The 22147-nt window shown below is 31.2% G+C and overlaps 1 protein-coding gene across 5 annotated transcripts in view; it reads right to left on the bottom strand.

Moving 5' to 3' along the window:
- Positions 1 to 103: 103 nt before the first annotated feature.
- LOC134532995 (syntaxin-1A) overlaps positions 104 to 22147 on the bottom strand; it is a 91685-nt gene continuing 69641 nt past the window's right edge. For 2 of the 5 annotated variants that reach the window (XM_063370109.1, XM_063370108.1), the window contains exon 9: positions 18296 to 20644. In XM_063370109.1, coding sequence (XP_063226179.1) covers positions 20567 to 20644 — 78 coding nt within the window. In that variant the 3' untranslated portion in view covers positions 18296 to 20566. Of the gene's footprint in view, positions 10357 to 12829; positions 13370 to 18295; positions 20645 to 22147 lie in introns of those variants that run through there. The other 3 variants (XM_063370107.1, XM_063370104.1, XM_063370105.1) reach the window with 3 other exon arrangements.

Below are 22147 nucleotides of genomic sequence, written 5' to 3' on the forward strand. Positions count from 1 at the left end.
TGAAAGTGTATAAAAATATCTGCATTTTAGGTTTAAAATTCAATCATGATCACTTTAAATTTTTCTTAAAGTAGAAAAAAATATTGTACATAAATGGTAGTGATGTATGCATGGTGCACACCAGACACAAGCTCATGAATTACCACCCCCCCCCCCCCCCTCCCCCAGTGCACACGAGTGCAAAACTGGAGTACGATAGCATAACAGTCTACTCCAAGCACTAAGAAAATTTATCAAAGTCCCATGCATGGTGAGTAGACAATGTAAAAATTATTCCTTGCAGAGATTTTTTTATGGACAGTTGCAGGAATTTTATTGTAGAAGTTTTTAATCTTTAATGTAATTTTTTTTTTCCAAAATACATGGTTTCTTCATAATGCAACTTAGGCCAGCTTGCAAAGTTGTGACTTGAGGTAAAGTATTTCTCCATTTGATTAACCTAATTTTTTCGCTTGGGATTTCCTTACCTGACTCTGCAAGTAGCCCTTAGTGTGGCTGTACAAAGAAAAGAGTATTCAAGTATACTCTACAAAATACACAGGAGTTCTACCAATAAACTTAATTTTTGTGAGATGGTTACAAGAGCACACTTTGAACTGTGCTCATTACCAATTTTAAACTTATGACATTACACCGTATGTGGAAGAGCACATCACAGTACCGCAATATTGCAGCTTAAAGTTGTGGAGTAGCTAACCTAGGCATGCAATCCTGCAATTAATGTGATATGAAAGGGCTCTGGAAATTGCGATAAATATATCCCCAAAACCAGTGTGTTCATGGGCACATACCGGCTGTTACTGGTGTGCACATATTCATGTACTCCCTACTTTCTTCGTTTAGTTTATCATGACTGACTGCCTTACTGTTGTACCTGAAAATTTAGTTAAATGTGTCTTGTAAAATTTTATTTGATTGAATAGCTTGTATTTTTTTTATAAAGTATTTTATTCAAAGCCTGATGTCTAAAACTAAAATCAGCTTGATACTACAATAAATTACAGGTAAAGGGTACATGTGCTGAAAAATGATAAAATTTTTATTGCAGAATCAAAATATTTCTAAGTCTTACACCTTACTTCATCATTTGTCAACATTTTTGCTGGAATCTCAAATATAATTAGCCACGAAATATTTTTTTTTTCCCATTAGTGGTTAACTTTTTGCTAATATTATTACATATGGTGTAAAAATGTTACACAAATATCTGAATTGAGAATATAAAGGCTAGAATAAATTGTACATAAAATTCCATTTGAAAATTACAAACAATAACAGAGGGTATAGTAATACCTAATTTTTATATAACAAGGAATTAAATATAATGCATAATTTAAATACAACTTAAGTTTAAATTTGAATTGCAGCTTCAAAAACAGCAAGATAACTTTTTTTTTATGAAAGAGAATTTATTTGCTACTTGTACAAATATTATGGAAAATAAAAATGTTTCACTGTTAAGTTTTTCATGCAAATGAGGATCCTGAAGTATTCAGAAACACAAAAGAACTTTAAATATAATAATTCTTTGTGTACATTTGTATGAACTCTTATAAAACTAAGTAAAAAAATTCAGCTCAAAAAATTTTTTTTGTAGAGTATTTGGTGATATGGGGTACAAAAAATCTTAAAATAGAATTCAAAATTGCATGGCAAACCCCTTACAGTTTTAATAGTATTTCACTATCAACCACCCTACTTGTCTAGTCAGGTGTATTCAACTTGAATTAATTTTTTTTATAAGTATGGATCTAAATCAATTGCAAAACATTTACATTATGCACCTTATATGAACACAAAATAAACTTTTACAAATGGACAGGCCTTTTGTTTTAATAATACAATGGATTGACAAGTTAAATAAAACTAAGATGTTAACGCTAATGACTTACCTTTCAGGAAAAAAATTCTTTTAATGCAAAACCACTTTAGAAGATAATTTACATTTTGATTTTCAAATTGAAATTGTTAAGAATTTGAATTCCTAAATTGAATATCACATGGACCAACACAAGATGACAGCTAAAACAAATACCATGAATGGTAAAGTACGTTAAATTAAAAAAATTTGAACACTACATATGAGTGAGAATGTCTGCAATTTTTCCCACAATCTTCGCTCCCAAAGTTGTGATAAAACGATTTTTCTGTGTGGCCAAGTTGTCCCACAAATCTTTTTATCCTCATGGATAACGATGTGAGAAGAAAAAAGGCAACTAAATAACTCCAAAAAAATATATAACAAGGATTGTTCTTTTATAAACTTACATTTTTGTCTCACTTGTTAACAAAATGTTTACATACATATAAACAAGAAATAGTTCAAACCACTTACAAAGCTGAACACCATATAATTTTTATATAAATAATATCTTCATATTTATATATATGCATTATTAAAAGCAATTTCTCTACAAAACCCATATTAATATTATTAATATGTTCGCTAATGAAACTTTGGAGAGAGAGAACATTTTTTTTTTTAAATTTTTTTATCTCTAAGCATGATATATATAAAATTATTTTGTGCTGATGAAATAATAGTTTCAGGGATACATGAAACTGATGATATTTCTCCCACAATCAAATTTTTAATGCTGTATTCCAGCAGTGCTTTAATGTACATAATAATATAAAAGCTAGAGTAATTTACCACCTACTATGATGGATGTTACTAACTAATATAGGCTTTTATACTCATTTGTAATATAGTCTATGCAATCTCTACAGATAATTTCATACCATTTTTTTATGGTTTTTTGATGAACATTATCTGTAGTATCTTAAATTATTAAAAACATTTATGGGTTCTTTTCATACTCATGAGAGGGCAGGCTCCTATGGTATTATGATTTTGTTATATAATTTAGTTATAATAATAATTTTCAACTAAGATTATGGGAGAAATACATGATTTACTTCTTAATTAAACAATTTAATTTTAAACACAGAAATTATAGTCACCACAAGTATGTATAAAGTTTTAATGTACATGCTGAAAAACATTTATTATTAGTGTATATGTGTCTAATTATCTACAACGTACATTAGTGTATCTAAGAAATACCTCAAATTTTATCACTTTTATATTACATGTCACCACATACATTTACAATATATTCTCACTGTTGAATAGCATCAGTTCAAAATGATGCAAGTATATATATATTACAATAATTACTTTATCAAGTAACTCCAGTGTGCAAGGAAATATTTTCTACAGATGCAATTTAAAAAATCTCACAAATAAAAAGTTAAGCTAGCATCTTCACTACGAGAACTAATATATACTTACATCTAAAGAGCACTTTCACTCAACTCGTAAAAATAAATTTCAGTCAAAAATAAGTGGTCTTCTGATACAGTTTTCACTTTTATTCAATGCACTCATTATAAGACATAGTAAAAAACTACCTACTAACACACACAATATCTTTGCAATTTAGTATGCATAACTCTGCAAGAGTGTGCACTGATATTTAATGTATAATTTCTAGTATTAAAAATTATTTTATAAGTAATTATATACGATGAAAAACACCAAGAACTAAAATTTTCTTGCTAGCTGCTCTACACATTAGAGAAATTTCAAATATAGTGGCTGCTTGGTGTAGGTATTGAGGCTTAAATGTTCTGGAACAACACAATTGTTGAGTCATTCACTTTGCAAATAATTCTGGAAGTTATAATTGAAGCACTGCACGTAAAACCATAAAATTTTATTCTACTGAAGTCCTTATTGACTGTTTCAAGTGTTTAGATAACAAAAGCAAGATTTAAACCCTTTAATAGAATGCATAGTTTTCTAAACAGACATTTCATTCATACTTAACACATTACAAAGCTAAGCCATGTGCTGGAAAATGTACACACTCAATATGTGAAAATCTATTTTCTTAGCACAACGTAACACATGATCGGAAGGAGAAAAATTGATTTTCAGTCCTACATCCAGACAACGTCAATATTTATCAGCCAATCAGTGCTTAATGCTGTTTAACAGTTATTTTTCTTTAGCTTATAGCTCAGAGATTTATTTACAGGTTAAGCACTGATTAAACCTCTGCATACGGAAGACAGGAACATTGATTCTTTTCAACTTGATACTTTAAAACTTAGGTCTAGATTTTGGCAATACCTACACTAGTCTAAGTATTAGAAAATGAAGTAAGAGCACAACACACAACATGGACAGATAGATCAGAAATGTATGTGACTGGCCTACCTCATTAACTACGCACACATTATAGATTGTAAATAAAAAATTTTTAACTACATGCAGCTGAATGACTAGTTACTAATAAGCCAGTGAAAGTTTAGTTGTTTGGTACACAATACCAAATTATAGAAAAAAAAAAAGCTTTAGAGACAGTGCAGTTAAAAATTAACATTACATAAAAATTTAAAGCACTACAAACCTGCACCTGTAAAAGTTCTCTCTCTTCAGAACTTAAGGGGGGAAAAAATGATTTTCAGTCATTTCATCACACTAAAGTCATACAATTACACAATTTCTAAATTTATCTTCTCAGTGTTTGAAATAATTTACACTGTACATTTCTGATGTATCCCATTCATGGTAGATGGATGTCTAAGGGAGCGGAACAAGAAAAATTATCAGCTGGAAGAAATAACATACAAAAACCTATCAATAAATCTTAATGATCAATTAATAAAGCACATTTCCTCAAGTTTCCAAAGATCTGGAGTGATCGCGATAAGTGACAGGCGATAAAAAAAAATTTGTGTTTGATTCCCATTCAGAATAGTAATTTTTCACACTGAAAAAATTTGCTTCCTCGGTTCACGACTGGGTGTGGGGCATTCCTTCATTTCCACATTGCCAATCGTCCTAGCTGTCAGCTTGGCATCACCACCACCAACAGTATTATGTACGTGGCACCTCCAATACCAGTGCTAAAATCATAACTACAAAACTATACGGATGTCTTTTACCTCTTACAATATAAAGATTTAAAATAAATATTAAATTGTGTTGTCGACAACTCTTGTGTGTGACGCCAAATATCTTCAATGAGTCTACACACAAAATTTAATGTTAAAATAGAAATTTTATCATTAGAAGTTCTCACTAAAATGTATTCCATAAAACAATGACTATATACCCAGGAAAAAAAGAAAGACGAGATTTCATGTATGTACTGCATGAAGACTGCTTTGTTAGAGTCCTCGGAAGCCAAGCCTTCAGAGTCCTGCTCGTGTGACAAGGGTCATGCTTCACATGTACTATACTCCAAGGCCTTAACGTTTCATGTGCATGACGCCACAAGACCCTAACTTCACTAAGCTTTCTTTTACGTAAGTACTGCAGTGCAATCTCACTACCACATACATAAACAACGTTAGTTTCTGTACCTAAAGTATAATGGATAAATTATTTTACACCGAGATATTATAAAAGGTAAAATGTCTTGTAGGTATTTTGAAATATATACTAATAAGTGAAAATTACTTCAAAGCAAAACATTGACTTTATAAAGAGATTTCACTGTTACAGTTAAAATGAAGTGTAAATGTGTTCTATTTTCCAGAGATAAATAGTGTAAAATTTTCAGATGAAATATAATGGAGGGGGATTAAAAGAACAAATACAATTTTGAGGGGGGGGGGAGTGACCTTGACTTCAAAGTGGGGTTTATACCTATACACTAACACATGTTATCCATGCAAAAGCCAAAGCAATTGTTTTGAGGAGTGTGGCTTGATGGGCAGAGCTTAAGATACCACTGACCTATTTTGCTTTGTGGCACTAATGTCAATTTTGATTTTTTTTTTTTTTGCACGGCCTCATGCAAATGCTGATTTAGTGTTTCCAACAGAATACCAAGTACAAAATTATACTAGAGTACAAATAACATCATGAGTAAATTTTTTTTATTGTGACAATAAATGGACAATCACTGAAATTTGTATGCATGTACTGTATTTATGTTGTGGTAAGTATTGTTTATATTATTTACTTGTGAACAAACAAATATTGCTAGGTTTTGGAAAATAATTAGCAAGTAAGTGTGACCAACTTAAAAACCAAATTATCACCAGCACTGAATGTGTGATGAAAAAACAACCCTTCAGTTGGTAAACACTAGATGCCAGTCTGCAAAACATGGAAATATTTTAATGCTCGAAGAAAAAAAAAGAAATGAAAACTCTGATGTGCTTCAGAGGACAAATTACGACAAAGGTATAATTCTTTAATAATATTTGTTTGTTTGTATTTAGTTTGTATTGTTTATATTTTGTCCTTGTATATACAGTAGAACCCTGTTATAATGTTCCTGCATATAATGTTTTCCTGCTTATAATGTCATATTTTTAAAGTCCCAATATTTCTCCCATAAGGACAATGTATTTATTTCCTGCATATAACGTTCATAAATAGTGTAATTTCCTGCTTATAATGTTTGCTTTCTAACATTCAATAAATGGGGAAAAAAAGTTTTAAAACCAAATTATTCCAACACTTACGATAAAAAGTTTCCTTTATGTATGTTTATGTTTACAATCACTGCCATACAATACATGAAGTTTGTTAAAATACAATTTTATGCAATATACTTAAGGTACACAATGTTCATAGTTACGTAAGTCCTTGCCATTCCAGTGGGTATTCAGATGCACGTACATAGTTCTACGATATTTAAGTTGCCAACCATTGAGCGAGGGCATAACTAAAAGTGTTTTCTATTGCTTAAAAATAATTTTTTTTCCATTCATACGTCGGAATCCCAAAATTAAACATTTTCAGGTGGCAAAGGAGTAGACGTTCTCACTCTTAATGTTGTCATCATGAATTGTGAAATAATTTTACAAAAAAATGTAGCAGTGTATCTTTAAAGACAAACAACATTTAACCAGGGAACAAGACAAAGTTGAAAAAATGTTGGCTTGTTTCAGAAAATTCATGTATCAAGTATACTATCTTTGGTTTTAACATTAAAGTTGTTTACATAGCTTGGTGAGTCCATTGGTACAAAGCTCGAACATTGTTAAGTACTAAATTGAGATTTCCTGCTTATAATGTTTTTTTCTTGTGCTCCCTTGAAAAACATTATAACAGGGTTCTACTGTATGTGTCGTACCCACCGCTAAAGCCCTCAGCTGTTGGTGGGCATGTTACAACATTAATTAATAAATAAATAAAATAATTAAATAAATAGCTCAACTAACTCAGAAACTGTAAATACTATACCATAATTTTAAATTACTCTTGAATAAATTAAAATAATTAATTCAAATTATAAGCAAACAAATTAGTTTCTTTACTAAGTTAGATTGTTATTGCCCTGATTTTTTTTTGTAAAATACATTACTATGTCAGTGGTATGGAAAAGTTGAGATACAGGATCTGTGGTAATATGAATTTTCATTAATAAATTATACAAATAAACAAAACTATATCAACACAAATCAGACTCATTTGCTAATCTACGTAGGTACATGAAATGAATAAAGTTTATGTTTATATTCAGCACATTAGTGTTTCACAACATAATTATTTACTTCAAGATAATTCAAATTTTTGTTATGCGTAATATTCATATTTACTACAAGAGACTGAAAAGTCTTTTCTTATCCTTGTGATGATTACGTAGCTGCCTAAACCAATTTTTCGACAAATGGTTTGTCTTATGTAATAAATATTTTTGACAATTCTTATGTAACAGATATACCTCGTGGCACTTTTTCAAACAAAAGTTGCTGCAATGTTGCCACCAGGTTTTATTTCTGATAGAAAAAATCTTTTGTAGTATGTACTTTCTAGTATGAGCAGTGAGTAAGTGTGCACATTGGTTTTGCATTTAAAAGTCTACCTTTTTAAAAACATGAAAATTATTAGTAAGAAATAATTTATTTTTATTAAAAAATGTTGCGATAAAGAAAATAAATTAATTTTGACTAATACCTTAAACCATTTAATTTTGCTGACTAAACCGGCATCAAGTACTCATACTTTTATCACTAACACTAGCTAAACCCCTCCCTAGGACTAGTGCTGTACATTGTCATACTCAACTAGATTAAAAGTGGCAGTTTCTACATCACTGAGGTGCGCTATTTCATGATAAATACACTAACTGCACCTGATATGAACTGAAAGGCTCCTCATTAGTTTTTGGTAATAAAAACATTACACTAAACTACCTAGCTCTGCTATTACAATGAGTTGATTGAACCGTTATCACAGCCACAAGAGCTCCATGCTGAAATACTCCAATAGCCATCCATCTACTTATACACATATTATCACATTGACAAGTGAAGTAAACAAGTTTGCCTAAGTGCCACCTAAAATACAGTTTGTATTATACATAAAAAAAATAACAATTGTAAAGTATAAAGAAAGAGCATAGCTTGAACCAGAACTTGTGTTTCCAAATACGTTTTTTAACACTTTTGTAAAGTAATTATTGCAAAACATTTTCCAAAAAGAAAGTAGGTACTCTTACATAAGCTAATTAAGTACAGGTTGCTCCAATTGCTTACCTTTAAAAACATTTTTTTCAAATATCTGTCCTTTTAATAGAAGTAATGATATTAATTACAATATTAAACATATTTTACCGAATTAGGATACACAAGTTGTGGTACTGCTAGCTAAAGGAACAATAATCACTTGTGTCTACTTCCTAAAAACTATTATAGAAAACACTTATAATATTAAAATGTAATTAATTACTAATAGGCTTGTTAAACAAATCGTTGGAAAATGTCAAGTAGTTTGTAAACATTAGGCCAAAGATATTTCAACACATACTGATTGTGCATCTTATCTTTTTTTTAAAACTCTCAGACAATGTTAACAGTAAAAATCAATTCCTATTATTAAACTTTCACACTTTTCCAACAAAAATACTAACTTAGAGTCGAACAATTTTTAACAAGAACAAATAACAGCCAATCTAACAAAGTGTTCACAATTTCAAGAATCAATTTCTTGTGAATAACAGACCATAGATTTTTAGCTTCCTTTAAATTATGAAACAATATTAATATATTTTAGTAATAAATCAAACAATTACTTGAATTTTTAAAGAGAAGTTTTTGTGTGTGAGAACACATTCTAGAAACACTTAAAGAAAGGAGCTACAACTGCATGACTATTATTGTTCACATAGACAACTGCTACGATTATGACAAAACATTCATTCTCCTTCCACCGCAACAATCTATATATCTGTGTAATATACATATGTATTAACATTCACAAATATTATTTCTTTTCATTATATGCATTGTCTTAAAAATGATCTGTAACTATGTTATGCATATATACTATTATAATGAAAATGAAACAATATTATCAATACATGTTTCATATTATTTATTGCTTCTGCGTGAGTAACGCGGTGCATTGTTTCAGGTGAACTGCCAGCCCATTGCTGATAAAAATATGTTTCTATTCACACTTATTGAAAACCGCACCTAAATAAATTAAAATAGTTCAGGCAGTGGTTCTAAATTTCATGTAACCAGATAAGTCCATTATCTTATCAAGAATATTTACAATGCTTACACAAATTCACTAGATATTTGATTTTTGAATACATCATCTATCTATAACCACATCTTCAGGCAAGTTTAAAAGTGTAGTTTTTACAAAGCTTTGAAAACCCAACAATAACATAATTAGGCCCAAACTTGGTTAAGATATTTCCAATAAAAAAAATTACATTTTTTAAAATCTACTTTTAGGATGCACGACTGTAACACTTCACCTCATAAATAAATATTTAAAACAGGCTTAAGTTTTACTTTATTGTGTTACAGTAATTTTAATTAGAACTGTGGTCAAGAGTTAAGGGGGGAAAAAATCCACCCTACTGAAGATAATCTAAGAAACAGCATGCACTACTTTATCATAACTTCGAAAGTGGCACCCTTTTCCATATAAACATAACCAAAGGCACACTATAAATGTACCTAATATACAATTTAAAACTTTGAATAAAAATTATTAATTCACAAAACATGCATATAACTTCAGCACATTCTTATGAGTAACACAAAAGCACTGTAAAATAATTTTTTGTTAAAAGTGTTACAGTCATGTAATTTTAAAACTACATACATTTTTTTGACATGTTGAGTTCCAAAAATGTCGTAACAGCACACCATACAGGCAACAATCTCTGTGACAGCACCCAAGAATACAGAACTTGTATGCACTCGCAGAGCATAAGGCAAGAGTTTGAATACTGGGAAATGAACAAGGATACTACAGTGAAAGAAAAAAACAAACTGAAACAGATACTGGACATTGGTGCGACATTTCCACAGCTGCCTGATGAGAGCTTCTGACTGGACTGGTTCAGAAGATGGCGACTGCAATTGCTGCGAGAGAGAAAATTATAAAGTAAATTATGTGCATTATCACTTGACATACGGCTCTTAAAGTTGTGCGCAACCAAGAGACATTGTTCATGTTATGGCTACAGTAAGGACTACTGTTTACAAGACTGAAATCATTGTCTATTTTGTAAGACCTAGCAAACTGAAATGTATTGCCGGTGTAAAGACAGACAGACATATGCTCAACTGTATTAACGTAAATTCTTAATGGGCGTACAGATACAAACTTGAGCACCAGGCTTATCAACGTGCCGATGAACATACCTGTTCCCTTATTTCATCTCTCACAGCACACACCTACTGTTGTTGATAATAATTTATAAAGCAGAAAAATTTTCAAGAATATAAAATGTAGTTAACATTAAGGTTTCTAGAATCTGGAATAGTGCCACACATTTATCAACTGATTGGACATAGGATTACCCATTAATTATCGTTAAATTGTTGTAGGTATTTCCCTGGAAGTTTCAAAATGGTCCTTGCCTTTTTTTTCCCCCAGTGATAAGGCACTTTTGAAACCAATGCTAGGTTAACTCTGTAAGTGTTTACTCTGCCAATTTGGAAATATATAACTAGTTAGTTTACAGGTGTTAAAAACATGAATTTGGTTAACTTGGTTGTTTAAACACTGGTTTGATTTTAAATGATTGTAAGATTAGTAGGTAAAGCAAATAAGGTCAAAAGATATGGAGAAAAGTTCAAAAAATTAAAAAAAAATAAAAAAAAATTCTAATAGCAGCAGTTTGTTTGACAAGATCATGGAAGATATTCATCAAGGTAAGTCTTAATAAATTAAGAGAAAAATTTGTTCTTAATAATTTTGAGCAGAACAATTTGTAATTGCTAAAAAGTGTTACACTTTTAGTGTCAGTCAACAAATGAAACACACCAACTTATTCTCCCTTTTGTACTGCAAAAGTTAAAAAAATTTACAAGATAGTATTATTGTTTGGAAACTTCCCGGTTAACTAAAATAAAAATAAAAATAAAAAAAAACACCATGTGATACAGTAAACTTGGTTAACAACCCGAGATAAGATTTTTGTGCTGATATAGAAAAGTCGTTAGCTTGTTTTGAATTCTTTCACATTATCTTCTAGTGTATCCACAGAGATGGTAAGCAGTCTTAAAAAAATCACTCCCCCTGCATACACCACTGGATTAAGCATTGTACGTTGAGCCTGGTCCTGCATATTAAGCCAATTTATGTTCCTATAATTCACTCATTTATGTTAATGCATTCTAATAACTTCATTACTTTTAACCGTAAGAGACTAGCATGCTTGTCACAAAAGGGAAGCGAGAGGAACTTTACTACAGCATTGTATGATTCAGCACGTTCTTTAATACGGCACCAATAAAGCGGGTTGCAATCAGATTTTTTCAGGCGGATCCCAGCTGTTGACCTTGGCTATCCTGCCTGTCACATTACCGTGCTCTTAGTTAAATCATTACAGTTTTCATTTCACAGGCACAAAGCCATAATAATTTTTTAAGAGACCAAACCCATTTGTACTTTTCCTTTCTACAGTGCAGCTTATCACAATATTTTTTTTAACTTATCTACCACTATACAGTATTTTAATTTTCCTTGGTATTCCAACTAAAACTATTTCAATTTTCAAACCAGAATGGCTGTATTCCCAAAAGTGTGCAGGATTAAAGACTTTTCACTGTATTACATTTTCAAAATTGGAGAACAGACATAACCCTTGCTCATTATAGCTTGCTCAATAGTCAACTGCACCATTTGGAATGATTTTATTTACAACAAAACACCCTTTTGAATAAAAAAAATGGTATTGTTGAATGTCAAATTATTAAAACCTGTGTAGAAATTTGTGTTATTGCTTTAATGTTATATCAAAATTTTAACTATCATTTTTTTTTCTAATCATCATTCTCCAATTAAGCTTTGTTAACTATTATAATATGCATGTATATTTTCATTTGTATGTGTTTGTGCAGAGTACTACACAATTGAATCACCACTTCCTAATTTTTTTTTGTACATGTCATAACTCAAGGATATAAAGACAAAACAACACAAATCACGACAACAGGAGAACTCACGGAAACAGGAGAATGTTCTAGATGTGACATACCTGCTGCTGTAGTTTATTATGCGTTTCATAAATTGTAAGCAGTAATGTTTTCCAGCAATCAAATACAATGGATGAAACAAATTAGTTAATTATTCTGAAATACATTTGTATACCTACCCTTACATCATTCAGAAAATATTTTTAAATTAATGCCAATCATAAAATTTAAGCCTAGCAGGCAAAGTTTTGCAAGCATACATCTTAGACTATCAAATAAAAAATATTGATGTACATAAAAAATAAAAACAAACAAAGACTAACAATAATGAATGATGAAATTACGGTGGTACTTAAATTTCTTGGCACAAATCAAAACCATAATCTAGAAAAAAAATCCTAGATCACGCAATACATTACAAGCAATTTTTTTGTACAGATTGTCTAGCCTAAAAAAAGCACTAAAAATTTAAGAACAATTTAGATGAAAACAAAAATGTGCACAAAGTAAAATAAATAATGAAACACGTGCACTTACGGATAGCAACACTACGATAGTAACAGACTTGATTACATGCAACAAAAAAGAAAATACTTTGCTTGAATATAATTTCATTAAATACATGCTTGAATGCATGGCAGTGCAATTTAAAATGTACATGAAATCTATACTTGCAAGAAAATAAATGCTAAACAAGAAAATTCTACTTATTTAATGACAGAAAATAAATACTGGTTATGAAATCATGGTTGTGTGAGAAGCACTACGCTGCAAGTTTAGCTCTATGTGCATAGTTTCTCACAATAGGAAACAGCAGTCTCAATCTAAAGCTGAAACGCTGAAGCTGGATGTTGTAACTCACACAGAATCAGCCTAGTCCAAGATAGCTCCCAATCGTGGAAACCAAGATGACTACGAGAATTGCGACACAGATCATGATCATTATCTTCTTCTGCAGGAAAAAATTTACAAAGTAAAACATTTGTTAGTAGTCAACAGATGAGAAGCAACAAAATTTTTTTCTAAACAAATTACAATAGTTATAATTTTAAAGTTTTTTTTGTTAAGAGAGTACTACCTTAATCAGCTATTTAATTCTATCTAAAAATGACAAAATATCTTAGTTAAAAATAAATTTAGAGTGCTAGAAAGATAATCTTGTCATACTATTTTGATGAGTAATCAAATAGGATACTGACACTGTTTAATTAAAAATAATAAATAATTGCATCAAGTGAATTATCTAATCAGAAAATTATCTCAACTGAATACATATGTAAATAAAGTTTTATTTAATGAACAATTATTTAATGCACTGATTAATTTCAATAAAAAGATAACAGTATTCTCAAAATATTACAACTCCTATGTACATTAATGCAATAAATAAATCAAAGTATTACAATATTTGCAATTATATACAAGAGTGTTTTGTATACAACATAATTCCTGAAGAAATAATTGTAACAAAACTGTTTTGTCACTGCCTATTGTCATTTTCTTCACACACCAAAAAAAAAAAATGTTAGCACTAACCTGCTTTTTCACGTCATCGGGCTTCTAAAATTTAAAACGTGCAGTGATGATACACTAAACTACTTTGATAAAATACACAACCCATATAACTATGAAATTTTCTCACAGTAAATAATGCATTAATTTATCAATACTTTCCAGCAGGGTTCATATCCTTGCTAAATCTGCACTTAGATATGACAGCACTAGATGACTCTGCATCTTGAGACATGACTAACAAATCTTATGGCCATCTTTGAAAAAATACTCGTGAGAAAATGTTTTGACACAATAATGATCAATAAGACCATCAAAAGACATTCATCTGTTACACCAAAATAATTCTTATACATTTCCATATTTTCTGTATGTAGGTATACCGCAATTTTCAGGATAATTCCTTTTACTCATTACAACATAAAAATTCATAGAGAACGTCATTTTGAAATGAATGGTTACAGATATTCAACGAAAAAAGCAGGGAAACACTAAAAAGGGAACAGTTTTTTACCAGTTACCTTCCTTGCCAACCCCCTCCCTCCCCCCCCCCCCCCCCATCACAGCCCACGCCACCCAGTATAAGCCTCTCCAAAGACACTCCCAGAGGCTCCAGAACAGCCCTGGACAAGAGTATGCTTCTTCGATGAAACACACAAACCCCAAGAAACACCAGAGAAGTATAACGCAACAGGGAACTTCAGCTCCAGCTTCAAAGAGCAACGTCCACTTGTCACATGCAAAGGACGTGAATATACGGTTACTAAAAAAACCAACCAACAAAATCTCAGTGTATAATTTTATTTTTTAAATAACACAGTATTCTTCTGTCAGATGTGTTTGGTTTTTCAACACACAAGTCAACATTCGAGGCTACGAGAATGTTAACATTACATTTCTGTAATCAGGAATGAATAGTTCATTAATCACATGCAACCTTAATTCTGTAAGGCATTTCTGTAGCCAGACCAGTACATATTTCTGTATTGGCTGAAAGAATAACACCTGAAGACTCACCTCTGGTTGTACTGAGTAACTTTAATCTTGTAAAATTAATAATCAACAAAATAATAATAATGAATAATTTTTAAAGTGTTTAAGAAACACGGGTAGAAAAAATATTTTTTAAAAATAAAAAATATATAAAATTTGCTGCTGGAATTTTCTGCATAGAAGAAAATTATGAAAACTCTACTGATATTAAAATAAACAGAACAAATTAGCACACAGCTTTAATTTATATAATATACAACATTGCAGAAATATATATAATCCATAAAATTACCATTACAAAAGTACAAGTCTCAAATTAAATTTTATTGCAAAACAATTATGGTAAATTAAAAGGCATCAACAAATTACAAAATCAATACAATCTGAGATTTTTGTAAACAGCAGCTTTTTCAAGAAAAAATACATGACATGTTACTGTGTTCACACCATTTGTCTACTATGAGGAAAGTGTTGTAAGGTTGGCAGCAGTGTACGAGACAGTACATGGTGGTATGATCCAGGTTGAAGAGGAAGAAGGTTTTTATAAAATATGAATTATTTCACATGGCATGATCGGTAGGATTATTAATATAGAGATGGATCCTGGATTACTAAAACCTATCAAGAAACTTGGGATGGAGAAGCTGAAATGGTTAAAAAAAAGTTTAAGAATTACTATGAAGCTTTTGGTGGTGAAAATCTGTTTAATTCATATTTCCTTATGGAAAGTAACCTTACTTATAAGATATTTTTTTTACTTGTACTCAGCAATAAGTTAATTCGCACTAGTACTTCGCCGAATAAATAAAGTCAAATACCTGGGAGTTCGGAGCTTTAAAGCTATGAAGGATGATCTAATCAAGGATAGCACTGTGTATGATATCAGAGACAATGCACTGCAACAGTGATTGCTTGGAGAACAAAACCTTACCTTGACACAAGCTACAGATGCCTGCTGGATCACTGAAATTACCCAGAAACATTAGGAAAAATTCAAGAGGAAGCAACTGTAGTTCAAGAAGCAACTTGTTGGCCTGGGAAAACTTGGTTCTTCATACAGCACGTGGAATCAGAACAAGAGCACAACCCGCAATGAAACAAAGGATCAGTAGCAATTTCAATGTGACGGGTGTGGCAAGTTCACAAACGTCACACTTGTCCTGCATGTGGTGCTGCTTATAATAAGTATGGTGGCAGTGATCCTTTTGCAAAGATGTGTCGATCCAAGAAAAAGATAATCCATGACAAAAAAACACTGTAAGATGTAAAGCTGCACAGAACTATGTTTTCATCAAGTTAAAATTACCTTCCTACAATGTTCATAATTGCATTTTCTGTATGTACATACAGAATAACATACGCAGGAACGGGGGTTGTGGAATACGTAGCCAGCACCCTCCCATTAAACCCTAAATAATATATGAAATTCTATCATTTCCACCAACAAAAGGAAATAATTTGAAAAACAACAGGAAAAGTAGTTCTATCCCCTTCCCCACTTACAAATCAAATTCTGCCTTCACTCCTGTACATACAAATGTTTAACGTATTATTGTCATAAAACTTATCGTCATAAAACTTATTTAGGTTCCAAAGAAATTTATGTTTGCTGGTTGCTAATGAAACACAGAAAGAGTTTTGCTCAGTCCAAAAACTTGGTAATCTGAACATCCTTCATCCTAGTTAAGCTAAGACAACCAGAATCCACTATTAACAACAGTATACTGATTTCACATATCTTAAGTGAAGTTACATCTAGTGATGGATTAGATCCCAATTTTTTAAAATTCAAATTTCAAATTTGAATCCAAAAGAGTACCTCAAATATATCCCTCCAATCCGAATCTAGGTGTCAAGGGCGAAAATTTAAATTATGTACAAGAAATGGAAAATGTGTGTTTCACTTCCTAATACATATTCTGAAATTAATATATATTCTAATTTTAATTATATAATCACATAAAATATACAATATATTGGCTAATACTAATAGAATAAGGCTTAGTGTAATACAAACTAGGATTGGAATGAGAAAATAAATAAAACTTCCCTATCCGGCACACTATCATATCCATTCTTATTTTTGTTTAACTGTCTAAATATTGACTAAAACTATTGTTAAAATAAATTTTTGTTTACCCAACCTTCACTCCAAGGGGTGGAAATAATGTTTGAAAGTAAAAAAATTTCCTTAATATTTTTAAATAGATATACTATCATATCCATTATAATTTATTGTATGAATCCTAAACTTCATACAAAACTTTGGCTGAAACTATGTTTGATGAAACGAATTATTACCTTTAAAACATGGTTAGAAATTTTAATAATTCATAACTTTCTTAGTATTAAATTACTTTGAATTTATTTTAAACCATCTTAATATTATCTTAAACCTTGGTGCAAGGAAAATTTTTGTACGACCATGTTAGTGCAAGGGATGAAAGTGTTAGGTCAAAAACTTAAATAATTACCTTAGTTGGCATATAATATGAAAATTGTTCTAAGCTATTCAATGCTGGATACAATGAGTTAAAAATATTTGTAATATTTTCGCTGCATGAATAATGACCAAATATTTAATCAATCCTTTTTTAATATTGCAGAACATAAATATGTTATGTACATTAAGTTCTTAAAATGTTCCAGAAGTTTATATTAGTTTCCAAAATATTTCCAGAATAAATAGGTACTTCAAAATCTACCTACGCCTGTATGCTGTGCCAAAAGGGATGTTTAATTTACTACATTTCCTTCAATATTTTTCTTCAAATCTTTTCCCTTGAATACTGAAGATTTTATGGTATTTAAGGATTTGAGGATTGTACTGGCCCATTCCTAGTTGAAACACATGGATACGTCGATACTTGATGAGTAAACTTAACTAAAGCTTTTCACATGTAACCATTAATTAATGCTTAGAAATAGTAATAGTTTAGTGCTATTGGACTATCTTTAAAAAAAAACTGGTTTTAAAGATAGTACAAATGAAACAGAAATTTTGTGGTAGAAATTAGGAGGATCCCACAGGATACAACCTTTTCTTCAGTATTATCATAATTTTGAACCAATATAGAAAATACATTTACAAATTTTAAAAAACTGAAAAGTGTTTCCATGCAGATAGGATGGATCTAGACTTTCCTTCACCCGGAGCAGAAATTGTGATTAGCCTACCCCCTCCCTCCCCCACAAAAAAAAATGTACCAGGCATAATTTATTTTGTATCCGTATACATTATATACAAAATTTATAATTAATTTTTTTCCTTTACTTTTTTTGTTTTATTACCTTGTCCTTAATCTTATACATGTTTAACATCCAATAAAAAATTTCAAAGACAATATACATATAAAATTAAGTAATTAGTACACACGTTTTCAGTCATATTTATTTCTTATAATAGTTTAATATTTCATACTTTTTGTAGTCTACAACCTCTCTAACAAGGTACCCAGGGCAGACTGCCCCCCCCCTCCCCTCTTAACAAAACCATCACTGTATGCAGATGATATACGTAACCAGCTACACTATAAACAAAACCCTTTAAAGATAGTGAATCTCTGAAAAATTAAGTTGAATAAGGAAATATATTTAACTTTATAATACATATCTGAAAGAAAAAAGCAATACGTTAACAAACAGCACTGGCGGTTTCACAGAGTAAATTCAGGTGTTGACGGATGCAATTTGATAGCACTTACTTTTTACACAGTAACGCTCATTACTTTTACTTGATAGAGCAACTTACAACAATTTGCCAAAAAAAAATCATAGTACCATGCATGTATTAATTTTCCTATGGTATTCCGCTACAAACTATACCAACATTCCATAATGAAGCAAAATCACTAATCCAGTCAACCATGGCCGTGCTTGATTTAAGAGCCTTTGTTGTAGGGTTTTTTTTTTAAAAAAAAAAAAGATTCAGAGCTGTTAATTCTTTATCCCAAGTTATCAAATACTGTAGTGTAGTTAAGTAATTCCCTACTTTAGATCCAAAAGAAATGTACACAAAGTATGATTTCATTACAAGGATAAATCGAAGACTGAATATTTATATTCATGCCCTCTCCTGAGATGTCAGTAAACAATTCAAGTAAGCGCTGTCTGAATGCCTGGTAATGTACACAAAGAGTAGCCACGAACAAATACTAAGGTGCCTTATGCTTTGAGTACTTGGTCTTACGGGGTACGAAAATCATTAAATGTTTCATTTCAATCAAAATATATACAACAAATTAATTACATGCCATGTGATAATTTTTATATTCAATATACATTAATGTATATGAAGGCCTTTTATTTTACAAATAGTAACTGTATTCAAAAGAAACTCTCAAACTGCAAAATTGTAGCTCATAAAAGATATTTATGGTTATATTATATATATAATAACAAAACAGTACTGCACAAATTTCTTTATAGTTTATATTAATATTTACAATTTACACATCATAATGGCTCCTGACTTTCAATTCCAACATCACAAACATATAAACATAACTGAATCAATTGAATACTAGTTTTAGAGGCACAGCATGGGTAATGACAGGATTGAAAGAGCATACACAATTCTGCCACAATCCAAATTTGGTAAAAGTTTGATCGCAAAATGTACAGTCAACTTGACAATAAATGCAAAAACTTCACACAAATAAGACAACTGAAATGATAGGAAGTGTGCTGTAATGTTAACACTACAGGAATGATATTAAGATTGTGGACAGCTGCATACTAACATCTCAATGCCTTACCTCAAGTAATAAAAATGCTGATTTCTTGGTATAAATAAATCCAAGTTAAGTCACAATATTCACACAAGAAAAATTGATTAATGATGAATGACTTCTAGCTAAGGAAAGAGCATTCAAATCTGATAATTTGGGGTTTGTGTTGAGTCAATTACAATTCAAAGGTTTTATCACCCTTTGGCAGAGCATTACTGGATTGCAAGGCAGGAACCTTTTGGTTCCCAAAGAACAAGTGAGCAAGAGATCTGATTTCTGAAAAGGAATCATCGTACCGATGACTCACGAGAATGTGCTCACCTGCACAAGGACTACTACAAGCTAGGCATGCCTCGAGACCGATGGCTGAAATATTGTGCAAAATATACATCTGTTCTTGAAATACAAAAATTCTTCCTTATTTGCCAAAATAGCATTCGAAAACTTTTTTTACTCGCTTAATGCAATTCTATTTACAACTCCTACAATTTAGTGCCAATCCTACATATACAAATTCTATGACTACAATTTTCTATACAAATTCAATGCTACAATAACTTATAAAGCCAACCACTCCAGCTTAATTAATCTCTCTATAAAATAAATATAGTGTGCAATACGGAAAACAAAAACAGCAGTTACAAAAACACTTTCGTGGAATCATCTTGAAAGCTCATAAATAAAACATTATGAGGAAAACTGTAGTACAAAACTGAGATTTTATAACATTGGTAAATATTCAGATCTTGAACACAGCTCTCAGGAACCACTGCCGGCACCAATCCTTCACTACGAGACTAAATGTTACTGTGTGTTCCCTCCAACAAAAGCTGAAGCAGTTCTACACAGATTAGAAAAATTAATCCGACAGTTTAGGCAGCAACTTTTTTAACACCTTCAACTGGAGTATATTGTCAACCTAACGTGACTGCCAACACAATAATTAAAATTAAGATGACAACTATTAGGCAGATTATTATCAGGATCTTTTTCTGTGAACAAAAAAGAAAAAGAAAAAACATTTTGACATGCTCAAAAAGTATGCCGGAAAATCATGTGAGAGATTGTTGAAATATTTCGAAGTATGTTTTGTGCAATACTGGCCACCACAAAAAAAAAAATTGCTCTTAATGTTAAGAAAATTTCCAAAATATTACATAAACATGTATATTTATTATATGAAGACACTATATTAAATACTCTTCGGTATATATTGTTTTATTTAAGGCCTTACAAGTAAAGTAATACTTTTTAAAAATATTATCAACAATCTCTTGTCATCAATAAGATAAAACTACATTTTAAAATAACATTAAAAAACTAAAATAATTAGAATATAAAAAGTTACAAGCAAAACCGCAGCTTCAAACAAAAACTAACTACCATCAACTTGTTTTCTAAAAATAAGAAAACATGAAGATGCATAACTTTATTGCAATGCTTATAATATGGAAAAGAAAATTAAACATGCAATAACTTAATCACACATTACTCCACTATATAACAGAACTCGAGTCACCCAGATTGTTTTGACCCACCCTGAAGTTAATCGCCTGCACAACCCATGCATAATCCGACTGCCCCACCTCTTGTCATTGCCACACACCTCGCTCTAGACAGATTGTATCAGCCATTCTGCCCAAGGCATATGTCCTTGCCTTAGCTGACAGCAATCACTATCCAACTGTTGTCGAGGAAAAACCTTTTAGTTATTTGTGTGATGATAGATTTTTGACATTTGCAAAACAGGCAAAATCATTATGTGGTATTCAGGCGATGGTTTGCTGTCAATCTAAATTAACATGGAAATTATAATATTCCAACACATTGGTTTAGTTTTTTTTATCTTGGCTTATCGTCTAATTGATAAAGTCATTAGGGACTTCAACCTTAAAGGAAACTAGGGAAGCAATCGGCCATGGCAGCACCCCGGTATTTGCATTTATAAAAACAAGACCAGGTGCCACCTCTCCCAACATACATCGGTTTAATTATTGTGCTTATGTTGATTAAAGAATAGCCCATGCACTTGAAGCAACATGTGCGACATGTCTGCTGAGAACACCTACCTCCTGCAACAGTATTCATGATACGGGTGGCTGAAACGGTTGATGCAACACCCAGTAAAAGCAGAACTGTATATGTGTTCATATCATGACTTAAGTGACCACCAAGTACTGATGAGCAGTGCTGCTAGCATTTTACATATTCGCGCAACACACCTGTACGTCACAGCTCTCATTTCCGATTCAATATTGTGTGTTCAACAGCATTTGTAGTCATGCTCAGTGAACTGAATAAACAAAAACTGTGGCAGCCATGGATGCAAAACGTGAGCAGGTTAGTTTCAAACCACAGTTTGCAGTATAAGAAAACATCCGTTATCTATAGATACACCGTAACTGCTTTCTAACTGCATTTATCAATGTCTGCTAGTGTATACAATACATCTTATTTCCAGCAGAAAATCATCATTCAGTTATTCCATCTGTTTT

Source organism: Bacillus rossius, chromosome 6, assembly GCF_032445375.1.
Source record: "Bacillus rossius redtenbacheri isolate Brsri chromosome 6, Brsri_v3, whole genome shotgun sequence".
In the NCBI taxonomy this organism is placed as follows: domain Eukaryota; kingdom Metazoa; phylum Arthropoda; class Insecta; order Phasmatodea; family Bacillidae; genus Bacillus; species Bacillus rossius.